General features: G+C 47.1%; 1 protein-coding gene across 2 annotated transcripts in view; it reads left to right on the plus strand.

Annotated features, from left to right (window-relative positions):
* Positions 1-15,666, plus strand: part of LYRM4 (LYR motif containing 4) — a 162,278-nt gene extending 146,612 nt beyond the window's left edge. For both annotated transcript variants that reach the window (XM_055322566.1, XM_055322565.1), the window contains one exon: positions 15,254-15,666. In XM_055322566.1, the coding sequence (XP_055178541.1) occupies positions 15,254-15,282 (29 nt within the window). In that variant the 3' untranslated portion in view covers positions 15,283-15,666. The remainder of the gene's footprint in view (positions 1-15,253) is intronic.
* The last annotated feature ends 1,957 nt before the right edge of the window (positions 15,667-17,623 follow it).

A 17,623-nucleotide genomic window follows, 5' to 3' on the forward strand; every position in this document is an offset into this window, starting at 1 on the left:
TCTCAGGTGCCATCTGTGGGGGAACATCTAAACCTTGTCACACAGGAGAGATGGGGCCTCCCTCAGACATGTGAGTAAAAAAGCAAGATGGGTGAACTCGGTCATCCCCCACCTAGTCGTTCACATCCAAAGCTGTGTAAGAACATCAAGTGTGGACAGAGAGAGGAAAACAGAAAATAATCAGAGGGCCCATAAGACCAACAAGTCACAAAACAGTTGTGGGGAGGGAAAGGGGAGCATGATCTCCATACACACTTCTTTGTGACAGTTTGAGAAAGGTGGCCTCTGAAATCTTCAGGTATGATTCTCTCCCTGAAAAGGGAAAGATAAAGGTGGCTCCTTTTTATCTGCTGTCAGTCAGCCAGACAGCCTTGTAACTTTGACTTTGCCCGAGGAAGGGTTCAGCTACGACCAAGCCTGACAGCGTCACTCAGCCCCCTGTGATTGGGGAGCTGAGGAAGGACTCGCACCTACAAGGCAGCCACAGGTGCACTGAATTTTTGCCACTCAGTGATTGTGCGGTGGGTCACCCCCACCCTCTGGCTAGGAGCCGAGAGTTTGCAGTAGGCACCCTCGCCCAAAATATCTCTGTAACCACTGGTTCTCTTCACGTTGACAAGTTCTGTAAAGTATTTCTGTGCAGATGGCAGGAAATCTAAATTTAAATTTCCACTTAATTTTTTTATTCCAGCAGGAGTAGTGTTTATTTTGTAGAGAATCAACAACCTTAAGATATCGTTTCTTTTTTTTTTAAGATTTTTTTTTTTTATTCATGCAAGAGAGAGATCGAGATGAGCATGAGCACGAGTAAGGGGAGGGGCAGAGGGAGAGGGAGAAGCAGATTCCCTGCTGAGCAGGGGGCCTGATGCCAGGCTCCATCCCCCACCCGGAGACCATGACCTGAGCTAAAGGCACACACTTAACTGACTGAGCCACCCAGATGTCCCTAAGGTACCACTTCTTGTTGCACACCCAGATTTCTCCTCATCAAGGGTTGATCAGTCTTACACCAAAAAAATTTAAATGGAAGGTGTAAATGTCAGTTTCTGGGCAGCCCGGGTGGCTCAGTGATTTAGCACCACCTTCGGCCCGGGGTGTGATCCTGGGGACCCGGGATCAAGTCCCACATCGGGCTCCCTGCATGGAGCCTGCTTCTCCCTCTGCCTGTGTCTCTGCCTCTCCTCTGTGTCTCTCATGAATAAATAAATAAAATCTTTAAAAAAATTTTTTTAAAATGTCAGTTTCCTGGGTTTTAGTATTGTGCTGTAGTTAAGCAAAAGCTCCCTTCTCAGAGAAATAGGGTGAAGAGTACACAGGACCTCCCTGTACTGCTTTTTGCAGCTTCTTGGGACTGTATATTTATTTCAAAATAAAAAGGGTAAAAGTGATACTTTTTGATACAATTTATTTTAATATGTTACTGATAGGTAAAATATATTTTACCACAATTCTTGAGCCCACTATAAATAAATAAATAAATAAATAAATAAATAAATAAATAAATAAATAAATAAATAAATAAATAAAATTTTTTAAAGGATGATACAGACCAGCACTATACTGCAAAAGTATAATACAACCTATAAATGCAAGCTACATGTGTAATTTTAGATTTTTTAGTGGCCACATTCACAAGATCGAAAAGAACATGGCAAAATTAATTTAATAATGTATTTTCTTTAACTTGGTGTGTCTAGAATATCGTCATTTCAACATGCAGTACCAAAAAATGTTAATAAGATGTTTTATGTTCTTTTTTCCTTCTAAGTCTTTGAAACCCAGTGTGTATTTTATACGTCCAGAACATCTCAATTTGGAAGAGCCGTATTTCAGGTGCTAAACAGCCACGTGGCTAATAGGACAGCGCAGTATTGAGGCTATAAACACAAAATCTTTAATGTCTTTTTCAACATCTTTTAACATCATTTTTAAAGATCTTATTTATTTCTTAGAGAGAGAGAGCACAAGTAGGCAGAGCGGCAGGCAGAAGGAGAGGGAGAAGCAGGCTCCCCACTCCCACTGAGCAGCGAGCCCGACGCAGGGCTCGATCCCAGGACCCCGGGGCTCATGACCTGAGCCGAAGGCAGATGCTTAACCACCTGAGCCACTCAGACGCCCTGTGCTTTAATTTTGTATGCATTTTCCTTGGCTATATCTGCCTGTTGTTTACATTCTTCAAATAACTGGGCATTGATAGCCGCAACACTACTGATCTCCTTGTGGTCTCAGAGGATTTGTCTCCATTCACCTGGACACTGTGATGAGTTAGTGCTGGTGGCCGGGCTGTGTCGAGGTCACTGCCAAATGGTTAAGGACGGAAACAGCTTTTATCGGGACACCCGGAGGAGCTCAGCAGCTGAGCGTCTGCCTTCGGCCCAGGGCATGACCCCGGGTCCTGGGATTGAGTCCCCCATTGGGCTCCCTGTGAGGAGCCTACTTCTCCCTCTGCCTGGGTCTCTGCTTCTCTCTCCGTGTGTCTCTCATGAATAAATAAATAAAATCTTTAAAAAAAAAAAAAAGGCTCTTATCAACCTGCTTTGTGTTCTCACAGCCCTGGGTGATCATTCATTGTGCATTACAAGAGTATGGAATATTCTATCCAAAAATAAAGCAAGCAAATCTAAAAGAATTAAATTGATGGTAAACTCTAGCTTTCAGTAGTAGATTCCCAAAGCTAAGTGACAGGAACACATCACTCTAACTAAGACACTGGGTGGAAAGGAACGGAGAAAGGTGAGCAAGCTACTTTAAAAGAGGAGCTTGTTGGGGTGCCTGGGTGGCTCAGTCAGATAAGCGTCCGACTCTGGATTTCGGCTCGAGTCATAATCTCAGGGTCCTGGAATCGAGCCCTGTGTCAGGCTCTGCACTCAGTGCGGTGTCTGCTTGGGATTCTCTGCCTCTCCATCTCCCTCTGCGCCCCCACTCCGCTAAAATCAATAAATAAATCTTTAAAGAAATCTCTAAACAAATAATAAATAAAAGATGGGCTTCCCCCACTGGCCAGGCCATGTCCTCAGGGTTGAATCCAGTGTCAGGGTCCCTTCACCTTGATGACAGAAATGGATCATCCACCTTCTTTGAACTGAAAAGCAAAACAGAAGTCAATCCAAAGGGAAACTACTTATAGCAGGTCACATTTGGGACTCAGGTCAAAATGAACATCCAGAGCGCAGCTGTTAGTAACCCTGGACCATCATCAAAAGCTTCAAGTTTCACTTTTTTCTAAGAAACAGCTGAGTGTCTCAGATGATGAAGTTTCTCTCGTTCGGGTGACTGTAACCAGAACATCTTATTGCTAAACAGCGTGAGCAGCTTTCCTCTGCCAGGCGTGGCCTCTGCTGGTGACCGCCCCCAGCGCTAGCCTCCTCCTCCTCCTCTTCTGACAGGGCTTGCCCTAAGACCTTGGACAAACAAGCACCTCCCACTCCCGGAACCCATCCATTCGTTCAGCAGAGATTGATAAGCGCTAGGGATGGTGAATGGGGATGCTGCACCCAGACTGGCTCATGGGCTCAAACCCCGCCTGCATAGACCCAGGGTTCCGTGTTCAGGCTACAGAAGCAAGTGTTTGGCTCCCCCCAGTTGCTCTGGAGGGGGAGAAGAGCTGGTGGAGGCCCCAGAGCTCAGCCAGGGGTTGAGGATTCAATACAAGTAAAGAAACCACAGGTTTCCTTGCCAAGAACCTTTAAATGATCAGAGAGAGATGATTCTAGCAGCAAGGGTCCCACCCTCCCTTCTGTGGCTATCCCGACCCCATCAGCAAGGACACAAAAGGTGCCCCCCAGGCCTTGTGGTGCTCCCAGGTTCTTAGGGGACTACGGCTTCATTAGGGGATGGGAAGGCAGCGAACGGCGCGGCGCTGGGTGTAAGGGACGAGAAACAGACGCAGGCCCTGACTTCAAGTAGCTCATAAACTACATAAAACAGAACGTCAGGGCGGTGTGGCTGGTGCTGCGACAGAACAGAAGGCCTGGGGTGCCCAGAGCACTTTTCCAAACATGGTCCGAAGCTGCAGCGCAGCTCTGCTAACAGCGTCATGTCCGGGGCTTGGCAGAGAGCCTTTGGCAAACACAGCGCAGCTGGAGGAGCTCCGGCCGGGCGGGAGGCCGTGTGCCCGCTGTAGGGGTGCGGGGCCTGCATGTGGCCAGGGAGGACCCCCGAGCCGAGGGAACCCGGTCTCCACGTGACTCGCATTCTTCACTACCTGGCTGCCTCCAGGGAGTCCTGGTGGTTGCTCAAAGTGTACCCCCATTTCCCTGAACCGAGAGTGTGTCTCAGAGGTCCCATCCAGCGGGGACACTCGCTTTCTGAGCTTCTGAAGTTTCTCTTTAGCCCAATCAGATGTGTGGGGGCGGGGGTGAAGGGGGGAAGAGTAAAGAGGCAAAAGACACATGACTCATAGAAGTAATATGTTTTCTAGGGAAAAAAAAAAAGTCTTTGCTCCAAAATGTTTAAAAAGGAGATAGGGAGGGACGCCTGGGTGGCTCAGCGGTTGAGTAACTACCTTCAGCTCAGGGTGTGATCCTGGGGTCCTGGGATGGAGTCCCACATCGGGTTCCCTGCAGGGGAGCCTGCTTCTCCCTCTGCTTATGTCTCTCCCTCTCTCTGTGTGTCTCTCACAAATGATTAAATAAAATCTTTAAACAAAAACAAAAAGGAGGTAGGAGAACCACGCCACCAAGCCAAATGAGGATCTGAGTGTGAGATGCAGGCGTCCTACCCTGGAGATGGCAGGAGCGAGGGAGACCCTACGTGTGAGGCCCAAACATCATGAACCCTCAGGGAGGGAGGGTCCCTGAGCAGCAACCATTTACCCACAGTCTGGAAGCCGTTCAACATTTTAGCAAGTCCCATACCCACCGGCTGAATATCAGCTTTGCCCTATCCCCGGACCAACAGAGACCCTGTGTTTTCTAGTGGTCCCCCTCCCCCAGACATTTCCAAGGATGCCCAGGAGTCCCTACACAGACGTCCCTCCTGGGCCTAGACCCTGCCAGTTTGGGGGTCCTGCAGAAGGTGGTGGGTTCAAGATTAGGATATTGTGGGGGTGAGCCAGTCTAAGCAGAGGTACCATCCGCTGACTGCCCACACCTTACTGCCCATCGCTGTGGGTGTCCACTGCCCCAACTACCCACCCCCTCCCCGCCCCGAGTGCTGGGTTGGAGGCCTGGCAAGAGTACCTTCTTAATTTATCTGGACCCAGTGCTCCCTCCAAGGACCCTCCCACCTCATTTTTTTTTTTTTCTAGTTCATGCAAGTGTTTTTCTCTCCTGTCCATTTTGGTGCTCTTTTCAACCTGACTTGTGGATGGGGAGAGACAGAGGAGAGGCACTTAATCACGCATGTTGCTATACATCTGCCCCCAGTGTTGTTTAAGGTTTAATATTCCCAGAAGGTTCCCAGGCCCTGGGAAAATAAGGATGTTGCTGACCATGTGTTTTAACATCCCTGGATATGGTGTAGCAGGTCCCCGTGGGGGATGGACGCAAAGGAATGCAAGGCAGCTGTTTAAAAGAAAGATCTGTGTTCTGACAGTAAAGATGCTGAGCCTGACAAAGGGCAAGTTGGAGAAAAAGTGTGGATTTTGATTTCTCGTTTCTCTCGTTTCACACCATTTCTTGCACGAGCCGGGTTTCGGCCCCTGAGATGGAGGTAGGGCAGCTGAGTGTGGGGTTGTTGCAGGGGAACTGTCTAGCAAACCGAGTCTGTAAGAGCTGTGAGCACAGCAGGGGAGGGGACACTTGGTCATCCTTGACTTCTGAATACCAAAAGGCATCGAACATCCTGTTTTCAAAAGAAGCCAGTAAATCCACACATTTCACAAGCCTGAATTCAAAAAAGGATTATAAGTGCAGCTTCTGGTTCATACTCTGGAAACTTTTTGCAGTGTTGTTTTGTTTTTTTTGTTTTTTTTTTTTTAACTTTTTGCAGTGTTGAGTGCCTTTTCTTTAACTCTATAGCCTTGACTTTGGATCTGCTGTGTTCATTGCCCTGGAAATTATGAATCAGTTACAGTGACAGATGCCTCCGTGCTCTCCTCAAACCTAGAAGCCCACAAAGTGGAAAACTTATAAAATCAAACAATAGTGTGAGTGACCATGCTCTGTACCGTCTGACCAGCTATGGTGCTGTCAGCCTTCTAAGGAGGGAGACAAAGCCAAACCAAATGAAATACAGTCAATCTGCAAGTCTCTAGAAACAGTTGTTTGAAGTGGTGGGTAATCATCTAGCTCGGTATTTTTCTTTCTTTCTCTCTCCTTCTCTCTCTCTCTTTTCCACCCTGACCTTTTCAGTTACGTTTGTTTAAACAAATGTAAAATCCGAATTGAGGAGCACCTGGGTGGCTCAGTCAGTTAAGCGTCAAGACTCTTGATTTCGGCTCAAGTCATGATCTCAGGGTTGTGAGATTGAGCCCCACGTCAGGCCCCACAGCAATGTGGAGCCTGCTTAGGATTCTCTCTGCCCCTCTCCCTCTGCCCACCCCCTCTCTCTTTTAAGGGGAAAAACACACACACACACACACAATCAGAATTGAACCAAGCTGACTCTGAACAAAGGTGTCCCTAAAGGGACAAAATAGCACCTGATTATCTCAGAAGACTCTGTCAAGGATATTCTTGAAGCAAGTGACAAACATACAGTCCCGAGCTTGCTGGGCCCAGCACCATCCCAGGAGGCCCCAGCCTAGGCCGTTGCCTCACCTCGCAGCTATTGACAGCAGTGCCGGATGCTGGTCTTGCCGCTGTGGTTTTGTTGGCCTGAAGCACTGAGTTCAGGGGCCGAGGTGCAGCCGAGTGCAGTGCGGGAAGGCCAGCGTCTCTGGCATTTTGCCTAGGCTCCTGTCACTGTCCTGGGTTTCACTCTGACGTGATATTTGGGTCCTGAGTTCGGGTCCCAGTTCCCAGAAGGGCCCGGCGACTGGGCTGCAGCAGTGCTGACCTGCCACACAGCGCGCTGGCCGTGTGCGTGCTTTCCTCTCTCAGAGCCTTGGTTATGCAATGCCTGCCGTGACTCCAGGAGGCTCCTGTCCAGCAGCTGGCTGATGTATCCAGGGTCCCCCATGGTCGCCATGCCTTGGGCAGGGGAAGGAGAACATCGGGTATGGCGGGAACACAGGTAGGGCCTGTTTCCTGTATTGTAACTCTGCCCACCACGAGCAGTGGTGCAGCCTAGCAGGTAAACACTATCCACAAGTACCCAGTAGCTCTAAAGAACAGGGGCGGGAGGATTCCCTGGCTTTCATTAACGATGTGGCATCCTAGAGTAACACCGAGGTACAAAGACACCTGCCTCCCCCACCCTGGTCTTGTAGTCCATGGCCATACCTTCTGGAAGGGCTATGCCCAAAGAGTACCTGGGGGGGGAAATATCAACCCTAGATTTTGGGAGGTTTTTTGGAAAAGTATTGGCTCACTGGAAAAAAAAAACTGATAAGTTTTAAATATTAATAATAAATGCTGAGTCTGAGTGCCCTTATATTTGTGCTTCTTCATCACTAAAGGGTGCCAATCAGAAGCAAGAAATGGTGACATGCATGAACCTTCCCCTCCCGCCCCCCCTCGCCCACCTCCCTAATGAGAAACTCTGAGTGGGGCCCGGCCATGTGTATCCTTGAAAGCTGACCCTGTGGTTCTGAGGCCCGTCTTGTTAGGAACCACTGCCTTACATGTATATTTGTTCAAAAAGACTCATTCCTGCAGAGGGGACAGCATGCTTGTCGGAATGGGAACCCCTGCTGGCTGCCCATGACTTCAGGCTCTTTGAGGCCACAATTTTCTGAGACCCATTACAATGGTTTGATTTCCTTTACTCTGATGGCCTGGGATACAAAAGAAAGAGGCCATCTCTTGGTGGGCTTTTTAAAAAATTTTTAACTGAACATCAGACATGCAGAAAAACAACAGAATGGCCTAGAAATCTGACAATGGTGGATAAGAGATAGGGCAACCATATAATTCATCACAAATGGGGACCCTTGAGAGTGAAAGAAGGCTCTATTAATAATCACACTGGGACAATAGGTGTAAGCCGGGGATCCGGTCATGCTGATGAGAGGACACAGTCCTGTATCTGGGGTGTCTCTTGTCCCTACCAGCAAAGACGAAACATACTAAGTATTAATTGTGACAGGGGATGTAGAGAGGAGATAGGAATTTGTTCACCGCCCTGCCAGGAATATCACAGAAAAAATAAGGGGTCAATTCCTCACCACCACCCTCCACATTAGAAATATCTAGTATCTAAAATTCAAGGCTCACAGAGCTGAATGGAGATAGAGCATGTGTAGAGAAAGGAAACACAACAAGATCCATCTCTGGATTCTTTGGACTGGCCTTCTTTCTCTGCTGTACATCTATCTGTGGACTGACCTCTCAAAGATCTAGTTTGACCACTTCATACATTCTTCTATTTCATAAAGCGATGGCAAATTCAAAAGCAATAATGTTATGTTATTATATAAAGACATTTTGAAAAACAAGGCTACCAAATTCTAGAAAGAAAAAGCCTAAGCATCAAGACCTATTTTTAGAGGAAGACCGTGTGACCTCTATTCCTAAGTTTGGATTTTACCTCTTACTGCTAAAGAGAAAAGACTGGAAAAATTATATATAATTTCACGTATCCCTATTTCACTTTGCTTCTTTAAAAACTTATTAGGAGGGAACGACTGGGTGGCTCAGCAGTTGAGCATTTGCCTTTGGCCCAGGGCATGATCCTAGGGTCCCAGGATCGAGTCCCACATTGCTCTACCTGCATGGAGCCTGTTTCTCTATCTGCCTATATGTCTTCCTCTGTGTGTGTGTGTGTGTGTGTGTGTGTGTGTGTGTGTGTGTGTGTCCATGAATAAATAAATAAAATCTAAAAAAAAAAACTTATTAGGGAACCAAGTATGATAAAATAGCCTATTTGGAAAATGGATGTCATAGCAGTTGCTCTACTATGGCAAGGCTGTGACAGGGACTCTCCACACTAGAAGCTCACTGGGAGAATCATTGAGCAAGTTGCAGGCAGCATTGAAAACTGTCTGACATCATTATAGGTCAGAGGAGGGGCACAGATGTCCTGCCAGCCTTCCATGGGTCAACAGAACATGTGTACTGACAAGGAGACTGAAAGCTGAAATTCTGCTATCAAAGATACACTTATGTTGGTGGTTCGTAGGTTTTGGGTGGACATTCCAAAGCCCTGATCAAGTGTAACTGTCTTCGGGAATTAAAAGATGTCTCTCAACCAGGTGTGTCAGAAGGCACTCAAAGGCATAGGGTAAATAAAATGCATTTTCTCAAAGGGCCAGAGTTGGGGAAACATTTTTATAAAATGAGTATAAATATACAGTGGAACAGAATACACCATTTACACGAAACTCACTAGGAGCCTGCAAAGAAATGTTCTAGTTACCTAGTTCCTACATCCTCTTCAAGCTAAGCCCCAAGCCCTCATGAGTATGATTTTGTGTATTAACTACCTCTGTTTGGTAAGGCCTAGTTTCTAGCTTATTTCTCTCTCCTTGGGCCCTTGCCAACTGTTTCAATCATATCTCAAAAATGCTTTAATATCTTTCTCATCAAAATATTCTTTCTTATTTTTGACTTTGTATTCATTCAAATAAGCATGAAAGTTGTTTCCTCAAATGTCTCAAAAAGACCCCATTGGCGTTTTTATTATCATGTTCAACAAAGTTAATTTGGCAAGATATTGACATTGTCATATGATTCAGTCTTTCCATGAACATGGTATATCTTATTTCATTCAAATTCATTTTATATTTTTAAGTTTTATCATTTTGATTCTTAAAGCCTTACACAATCTTTTTAGGGTTATGTCTGGATGTGTTGTTTTGTTGTTATTGTGACTGTTGTTACTGTCTTTTATCCTCATATTTCAGTGTGATCCACTGAGATCCTGGCTTCTTATATTGGAAGGGCATGCCCATCTGAGCAATTACACTCCTTCCAAATGTGGAAAATAAATACCAAAGATGGGGTTTGCCTGTAGAAAGCCTTAAATTGATGATGATAGTGGTATCTTCCTCAAAGTTGTTGTGAGATAGGAAGAATTAAATACTTTTAATTAATTGATTTAATTAAATGCTTAGAACAGTGCCTGGCACACAGTAAATGCTCATTAAATGTGACTGTTACCTCTCGTCATCATTATCATCATGAGCTGTAATGGTGCAATCAGTACAATGCGAGAGGCAAGATTTGTCCCTCTCCCCTGTTGGACAGGAAACCATCTCTGCCTGGGTGGTTTTACCATCCTCAGGGAGGTAAGAGAGCAGGGACCATCCGTCCCTAGGCTTCTCCAGCAAAGCCAGGAAAGTCAGCATCTCTCCCCTAACTTATCAGTGCCTAGGGCACCTCCTCACACCGGACCACTCTGATGACCAGCTGGAAGCATCATGGGCCTACTGGACAGGAAGCCCTGGCCCAGAGCAATGAAGAGAGTCAGTCAGTCCTCAAGTCCAGCCCAGGAAGCTCAAGTTCAAACCCAGGAAGTAGTGTCAGGTATCACCGACACCCTCTGCACAGTGTGACCGTGTTTAACAATTACAGAATCATAGACTCTTGCAGCCAGGGGGTGAGGAAACTTCAAAATCTTTGAGGTCAGGATCTGACACCCTGTGGTATTCCTGTGGACAGCAGACGGGGTGTGCATAATGCTGTGTGCATCAGTAACATGTGACAAGCCATGACTACATGCCTGCTACCATTCTTATTTAATCCTCTCACCAACGTGATGACAGCTCATGTCATTGAGCCTTAGGAAGTATCTGGGGCAATTGGTACATTTTCTTCCAGTCTCGTATCGCATTTGATTCTCATAAAAACGGCGTGAAAAAGGCAGGAAGTAGCAGAGGCCCCACTGCGGCCCTCCCACCGCCCCCACCCCTTGTGGCGAGCCCAGCTCCTCTGAGTCTAAATCAGATTGAGATGTGTTGCACAGGAGACAGCACACTGCTGCAGATGAGTGAGCAATGAAGACATGAAACATTGTACTGAATTATTTTCTCGGATCCTCCTCCTTCCTCCCCAGCAGGTTATTTGCCTAATGAGTCTCAGAGCTCATAAGTGTTTCTAGGCCATCCAGCCATCCCATCTACTTGCAGTTGAGTAAGCTGTGTATTTTTCTAATGGACTCTAATGCCAGCTCCTGAAGTTTATAGAATAAAAGTGTGATCAGCTTTAATGACCAATTTATGCGTGGTAATATTTGGATGTGGCTGGCTAAGCCCATCGGGGCTTCTGGAAAGGCTGTAAATTGAAGCTGGTAACTGTACTTCCTCACTTCATTGACCGGTTCCTCTCACCTCCAGCTCAGAAGCAACATGCTCCGTCATTAGCACCACAGCATCCATCCCCAAGCTGCCCGCCCCCCCATGTGTGCTCACACATTTTATAGCCCAAATAAATGCAACAGAACTATTACGCAAACATTTATTGCCTCGCCTCTATCCTTCTCATTGAGATGACTTTTTAATATTTCCTCCCTGTGTGAACTGAATATTTCTCTTCCATATTTTGTAATTGCTCTGGGTTAATCCCTTATAGCCTTGGATTACAGCTTTAAACTTTCTGCTGGGCCAAATTTAAATCATTTTATTTTCCTTAACAGCGACTGAGCATTCTTATTACAATGAAATGGTCCTATTGCTACTTTTATCAACTTGCCTTTATCAATTCCACTAGTAGCTCACTACCAAAGCACTGTGTAATTACTTAACAGATCTAGGTTTCAGAACTAGTGGACCTAGAGCCTTGGTTATAAACCAGGGATACCAGACCCTGTTATTTTTAGTTACCGAGTACTCACTGAGCACTTCCTACGCGCCTAGCACTGTCCTAAACTATGCTGTGAAAGTAACTAAGTGGGAACAAGTAGCACGTGAGTCCCTCCTTTGTCCCTGGCAGTCACTGATGCTCATGCAAAGGAACTGATGCAGACACGCAGACACATGCAGTAAGTGCTCCCAGGACTGAGAGAGAGAGAGAGAGAGCACCCTTCCTGCAGAGGGGACCCAGGGAAGCTTCATCCATTCGCCCAAAGGGTGGGCAGTCTTTTGTGTGGTGGACCTGGAATGAGCCTTTCTTGGGAGAGGACCCTCAGAAAGAGAAGTTGGAAGACCCAGAGTCTCACGGCAGTCAGTGAGAAGTTCTGTGCTACATGGGGGGTGGGGGGGGGGCGGTCACCAGAGGACTGTGGCTCTCAGACCACAGGGCCTGGACAGATATTAATTGGTATGCTCTCTTCACATCATTAACAATAAGATCTGATTTCATTTTTTTTCCCCAAAAGCCATAAAAGTGTTGTATTTGAATGGAATGTCTTTTTAATCTAATTCCTATGTCTGTCAAAATGGGCTGCAAACTTGAAGGTTTGTGGAGGAAGGTGGTTCCTTTTTTTTAATTTATTTTAAATTTTTTATTTAAATTCAACTTAATTATTATTAGTTTCAGAGTTAGAATTTAGGGATTCTTCAGTTGCATATAACATCCAGTGCTCATTACTTCACATGTCCTTCTTCATGCCCATCACCCCATTACCATGTCCCCCCACCCACCTTCCTCCAGGGACCCTCAGTTTGTTTCCTATGGTTAAGAGTCTCCTATGGTTGGTCTCCCTCTCCATGTTTGTTTTTTTTGTTTTTCTGAAGGTTTTAAGTCCCCTACAGCCTGAGCTCTTTGGATTGCCCCTCACTCTTCATTCTGTGGTTTTCTTTGAAGCCTTTTATGTGGCACTGCTTGCAACTAAGTCACCCCATATCACATCTGCATTTCTTTCAAGAGAGCACCCATCCCCCAAAGGTTCCATCCTTTGGATTGGTGGACTAGGAGAACCACTGGTGTGTTAACTGGATCCCTCGAGGCTTAGGAATACAAGAGAAAGGCCACACAACAGGAGAACCCTGTGTCCTTCTTGTAGCCCACCCATCAAGAGGGTGGCTATGAACACAAAGTGAGCTGTGTGGGGGGAGACATGTTTATTTTGCAGCATAATAAACATGCTACTGGATCTTCAGACAGTCCACCACAGAGACCACCTTTTCTCAGGGTATCCGCACACATGGCTTGACACTGGGCCTCTCAGGGGTCACCCAGCTGCTCTGAAAGGTGTGTGAGGTGGGTCCTGGAGACCCAACAAGTAATAAGAGAGGCTGAGGGGTGGAAGGAGTCCATCTGGTTCTATCTCTGTCCGGCATATAAATTGCTTCTCCATCCTCACCTTCTCCTTACAGAGAATTGACAGCTTCCCAAGTCAGCCATTTCCATTTTCTGACAACCTTGTGAAGGAGTTCTTCCTTATGCTGGATCGTAACTTCTCCTTGGCACTAGAGCCCTGACAAAACACTGATAAATTCAGTCAAGCACTCATGGATATTGAGTAATTGTCAACACTTCTAAGAGGGGGTTCCTGATAAACCCTTCCCAGATCAATGAAATATGAAACAAGTTCCCAGGCAAATGAACCGTTTGAGCGGTTACATCAAATTATTTTTATTAACCTAGACATCCCCCAAAAAATGATTTTTTTCTTCCTTTTAAAATAATTGATATTTTAGCCTTTCTTCCAAAAAAGCATTGCTAGTGGACCCGTGTGTCTGTTGAGGTTAGCACATGAAAATAAAACCCTATAGCACCCAGTGTGGCGAACACCGTTGTCCTGCCTCCGCTCTGGAGTAGGGTGCCTACGGCTTCTGCTCGCCCCGCAGCTATTCCAGCTCATCAAGAAGAGAAGCCGGGACAAGCCTCTGCTCCACTCATCCTGAAATCTCATCCAGCTAATCTCACACCTCAGAGTGGTGTATGACTTCACTGTCAGAGTGTGGCCCACAGAATCCCAGGCCTGCCCTCCCTGCTTGCATCGGAAGCCATATGTGTTCTTTACGTTGACAAGTGGAAGGGAGACTGAAGGCACAGGAGCAGGGCTCATCCCCGACTTCTGTTAGGAATGGGGCAGAGCACTCATGCTCCACAACCACCACTCACTTCTTTCTTTTATCAAATTAAGGAATTCACTTGTAGTGAAAATATCTACACGATCATCCTCGTCGCCCTAAATCTCCACTCTGCACTTTAGCTTTCTTTTATCAATAACCTGGCTGCTCTGACCTCTTTGTTCACATTCTCCTAGCACCAGGATGCTTGTGAGTCCCCAGTGCTCCTGGGCCATCGGGACACCTCTATGCAAGGATGTGCTGAAGGACATAACCAATGGCGTGGGAAAATGGGAAAGTTCAGATGATCTGTTGGGGTGTCAACAGGGAAGACAGTGATGTAGTAGCATCGTATGGTGACAGGTGGTAGCCATACTTTGTGGTGAGCATAACAGAAGATACGGAAAAGTTGAACCATTATGTTGTACGCCTTAAACCAATGTAAGATGCTGTGTCAACTCTACTCCAATAAAAAAATAAAATAGATGGGGCACCTGAGTGGCTCAGTCAGTTAAGTATCTGGCTCTTGATTTCAGCTCAGGTCATGATCTCAGGGTTGTGAGATCGAGCCCCGTGTCAGGCTTCACACTCAGTGGGAAGTCTGTTTGAGGATTCTCTCTCTCCCTCTCCCTCTGCCCCTCCCCACAGAGCTCTCACTCTCTCTCTCTCTCTAAAATCAGTAATTCAAGAAGTCATTTTTTAAAACAGAATGGAATATTAAAGCAAGATGGGAAAGCCACCCGAGAGTCTTGGTGCTGCAGCACCCACCTAGGACAGTGGGAACATTTGCGCACTAACAGCAACACTCAGTTTAGGAGGACACTGAGAAAGGAAAGGTCAGGAAAGACAAGAGGCGATGTAACCCCCTGTTCTAGCCCAACACGGCCAAGACCCATCTCTGCTTTATGCTGAAAGCCTTTGCTTACAGAAGAACCAGTTCTAAAGGAAGGGGGTCCTGTTCGGTGAGGAGCTGCCGTCACCCACATCTAGACGGCTCTCCCTCTGGGCCATCAGCTGCGGAACCTGGTGGACGGTCTCAGCTAGCCCAGGACAGCCCAGGAAACCAAGGCCATGGCTGCTGGTGCCATTTCAAAGGCGAGGAAGAATGAGCGTGGATCTCTAACTTGTCCTCACAAGGAAGTGGGAATTGGAGGGTGTGGGGAGTCGGCAAAGGCCAACCTGGTGACGACCTTTGGCCTCACGATGCAGTTTCCCACAAGAACAGCCCTGGGATGGCAGAGGCTGGCATTTAAATTTTAGAAATGCTTTTTCTGACCTTTCGCAGCTAATGGAGTCTGTGTCTTTCTCTGCCTTCAGGTCCACATCGGCCAAATGTATTCGACTGACAAGCTGATCATTGAGAATCAAGAGAAGCCTAGGACCTAGGGAGCCGGGGCCAGCCGCCACGGGCAGCGGAGGGCTGCCTTCAGCATCCATCCTGCGCTTGGTCGGCTCCCCACGGACCGCAGGTGGCCTCCTCCAACGATAGCCTCTCGCTCCGCCTGCCCTCGAGGAGCTGATAAACTGAGTCCAGTGTCCATTCTTTGGCAGCCTTAGTGAAAAGGGTGGCTGTGTCTCCTTGATTCAGGTGTTAGAATGAAGAAGTGGCGCTCACTCGGAACACTGCTGTGTATTGTCGCGTCTCCTCTCCTCTGTATCTCTCCACCACTTGTATAGAGCGCCTCCGCCCTCTGTTTCTTGGTTGACAATAAACAGAATTGTCCCCCTGAGCCTTCTTGCACCAGAATGTTCCCGATAATGAAGGCATTCCCACTTGCCACTGAGGCAGGTCCTGCAGAGGGTGGTGGGGACCCAGCAGGACGGTCCCCTTGGTGAAGGCAAGTCTAGGCACCCAAGATTTGGAGGGCTGCGGGGAAGAGGGCAGGGCCAGAGGGGTAGAGGGTGCATCCTGCAGTTTATCCCCTGTGTGACCGCAGAGGGGCCCGCATGTGGCTTCACGCGTGGGCACAGGATCCTGCCAGCCTGCTGCTCAGAGTGTGGGCCCCACCCGGGCACTTGCTGGAGATGCAGAATCTCAAGCCCTACCCCCAACATTTTGAATCAGAATCCTAAGTCTAACACATCCAGGTGACCTTAGTGCCCGCCAAGGTTGGGGAAGGGCCACTCGGCACTGCTTCCCAGAGTTAGCTTCCCGGACAGAGCCATGAGCACTTGAGAATTGGAGAGTTTTTTTGTTTGTTTGTTTGTTTTTTTTTAAGATTTTATTTATTTATTCATGAGAATACACAGAGAGGAGAGAGAGAGGCAGAGGGAGAAGCAGGCTCCATGTGGGGAGCCCGACGCGGGACTCGATCCTAGGTCTCCAGGATCACGCCCTGGGCCAAAGACGGCGCTAAACCACTGAGCCACCCGGGCAGCCCAGAGTTTTTTTAAAAGCAGTTTCTTGGCACATCCCTCCCCTCAGTTCTGACTTAGTAAGTAAGAGGTGAGACACGATCTTTTCACATTCTCCTAGCACCAGGATATTTACATGCTTAAAAGTCCCCTCATGTCTTTAATGTCTAGTTGGTTTGCAGGAGCTCTGCTTTTTGAGGATGTTGCAGGTAATAAAGATATTTGTGTGCATTTAGCCGTGGAAACACATCAGCTAAAAATAGAAGAAGAAGGTATTAAATAACTTGATATCTGGGGGTTTTATAGGGAACCCAGATACTATCCGAGTGACTTGTTTACCTTTGTGAACAGCACTAAGTGAATCATTACTTAGGTGTTTAGGTTTGGAACAGGCTCATATAAATATTTACAGGCCTAACACTGCTGTGACAGTGTCACCGAACCTGCCACCCATAGACTGTAGATTTTGTTGTAACAGTGCATCCAAAATAGATTAAAAGTGTACTCCTTCTGTTTGGCAGTACAACTTAGGACTTCAGAAAGCTTTTGCCCATGGATAGTCTTGTACACCTGAACCTTGGTAGGTCTTGGACAGCTCCCTCCAGCCCCAAACAATGTTAGGGTGACAGCGTGGAGCAGACTGTGGGTGTAGGTGATGTGGGAAATGTGCTCTCTCCCTTCAGCTGACTATCGTGGGACAAAGTGGCCCACCCTGGGACGTGCGGCTCTGGGTCACTTTTCCACTCTGCATCGGTAGGATATATGGGCATTCAGCAACAAGGGCTAGCTAATGGATGTCACCTCTGATTTATACTTAATTAAAGCTGCTGCTACTTGGAAACCTATCTAGGGTTGAACCTCTCCCCTAGAAGTGTCAAGTTCCTAGCAGGGCATCCACTCCAGAGGAGCTATCCCCCACCCCCAGATTTGACTGACAGAGGCAGTGGGCCAAGCAAACCTACCTTGTTCTGCAGGTCTAACAGCAGGTTGCTTTTATGCTAATTAAAGCCCATGAATGGGTTTGAACATGCCCAGAGCCTTAAACGGAGCTAATTTTTGTGACTCAGATAAGAATAACTATGCATTAGGAATATATGGAAAGAGGGATCCCTGGGTGGCGCAGCGGTTTAGCGCCTGCCTTTGACCCAGGGCGCGATCCTGGAGACCCGGGATCGAATCCCACGTCGGGGTCCCGGTGCATGGAGCCTGCTTCTCCCTCTGCCTGTGTCTCTGCCTCTCTCTCTCTCTCTCTCTCTCTCTCTCTATCATAAATAAATAAAAATTAAAAAAAAAAGGAATATATGGAAAGATATGCAAGAAGCCTGTCCCACA

Source organism: Nyctereutes procyonoides, unplaced genomic scaffold (assembly GCF_905146905.1).
Source record: "Nyctereutes procyonoides isolate TBG_1078 unplaced genomic scaffold, NYPRO_anot_genome, whole genome shotgun sequence".
NCBI lineage: Eukaryota > Metazoa > Chordata > Mammalia > Carnivora > Canidae > Nyctereutes > Nyctereutes procyonoides.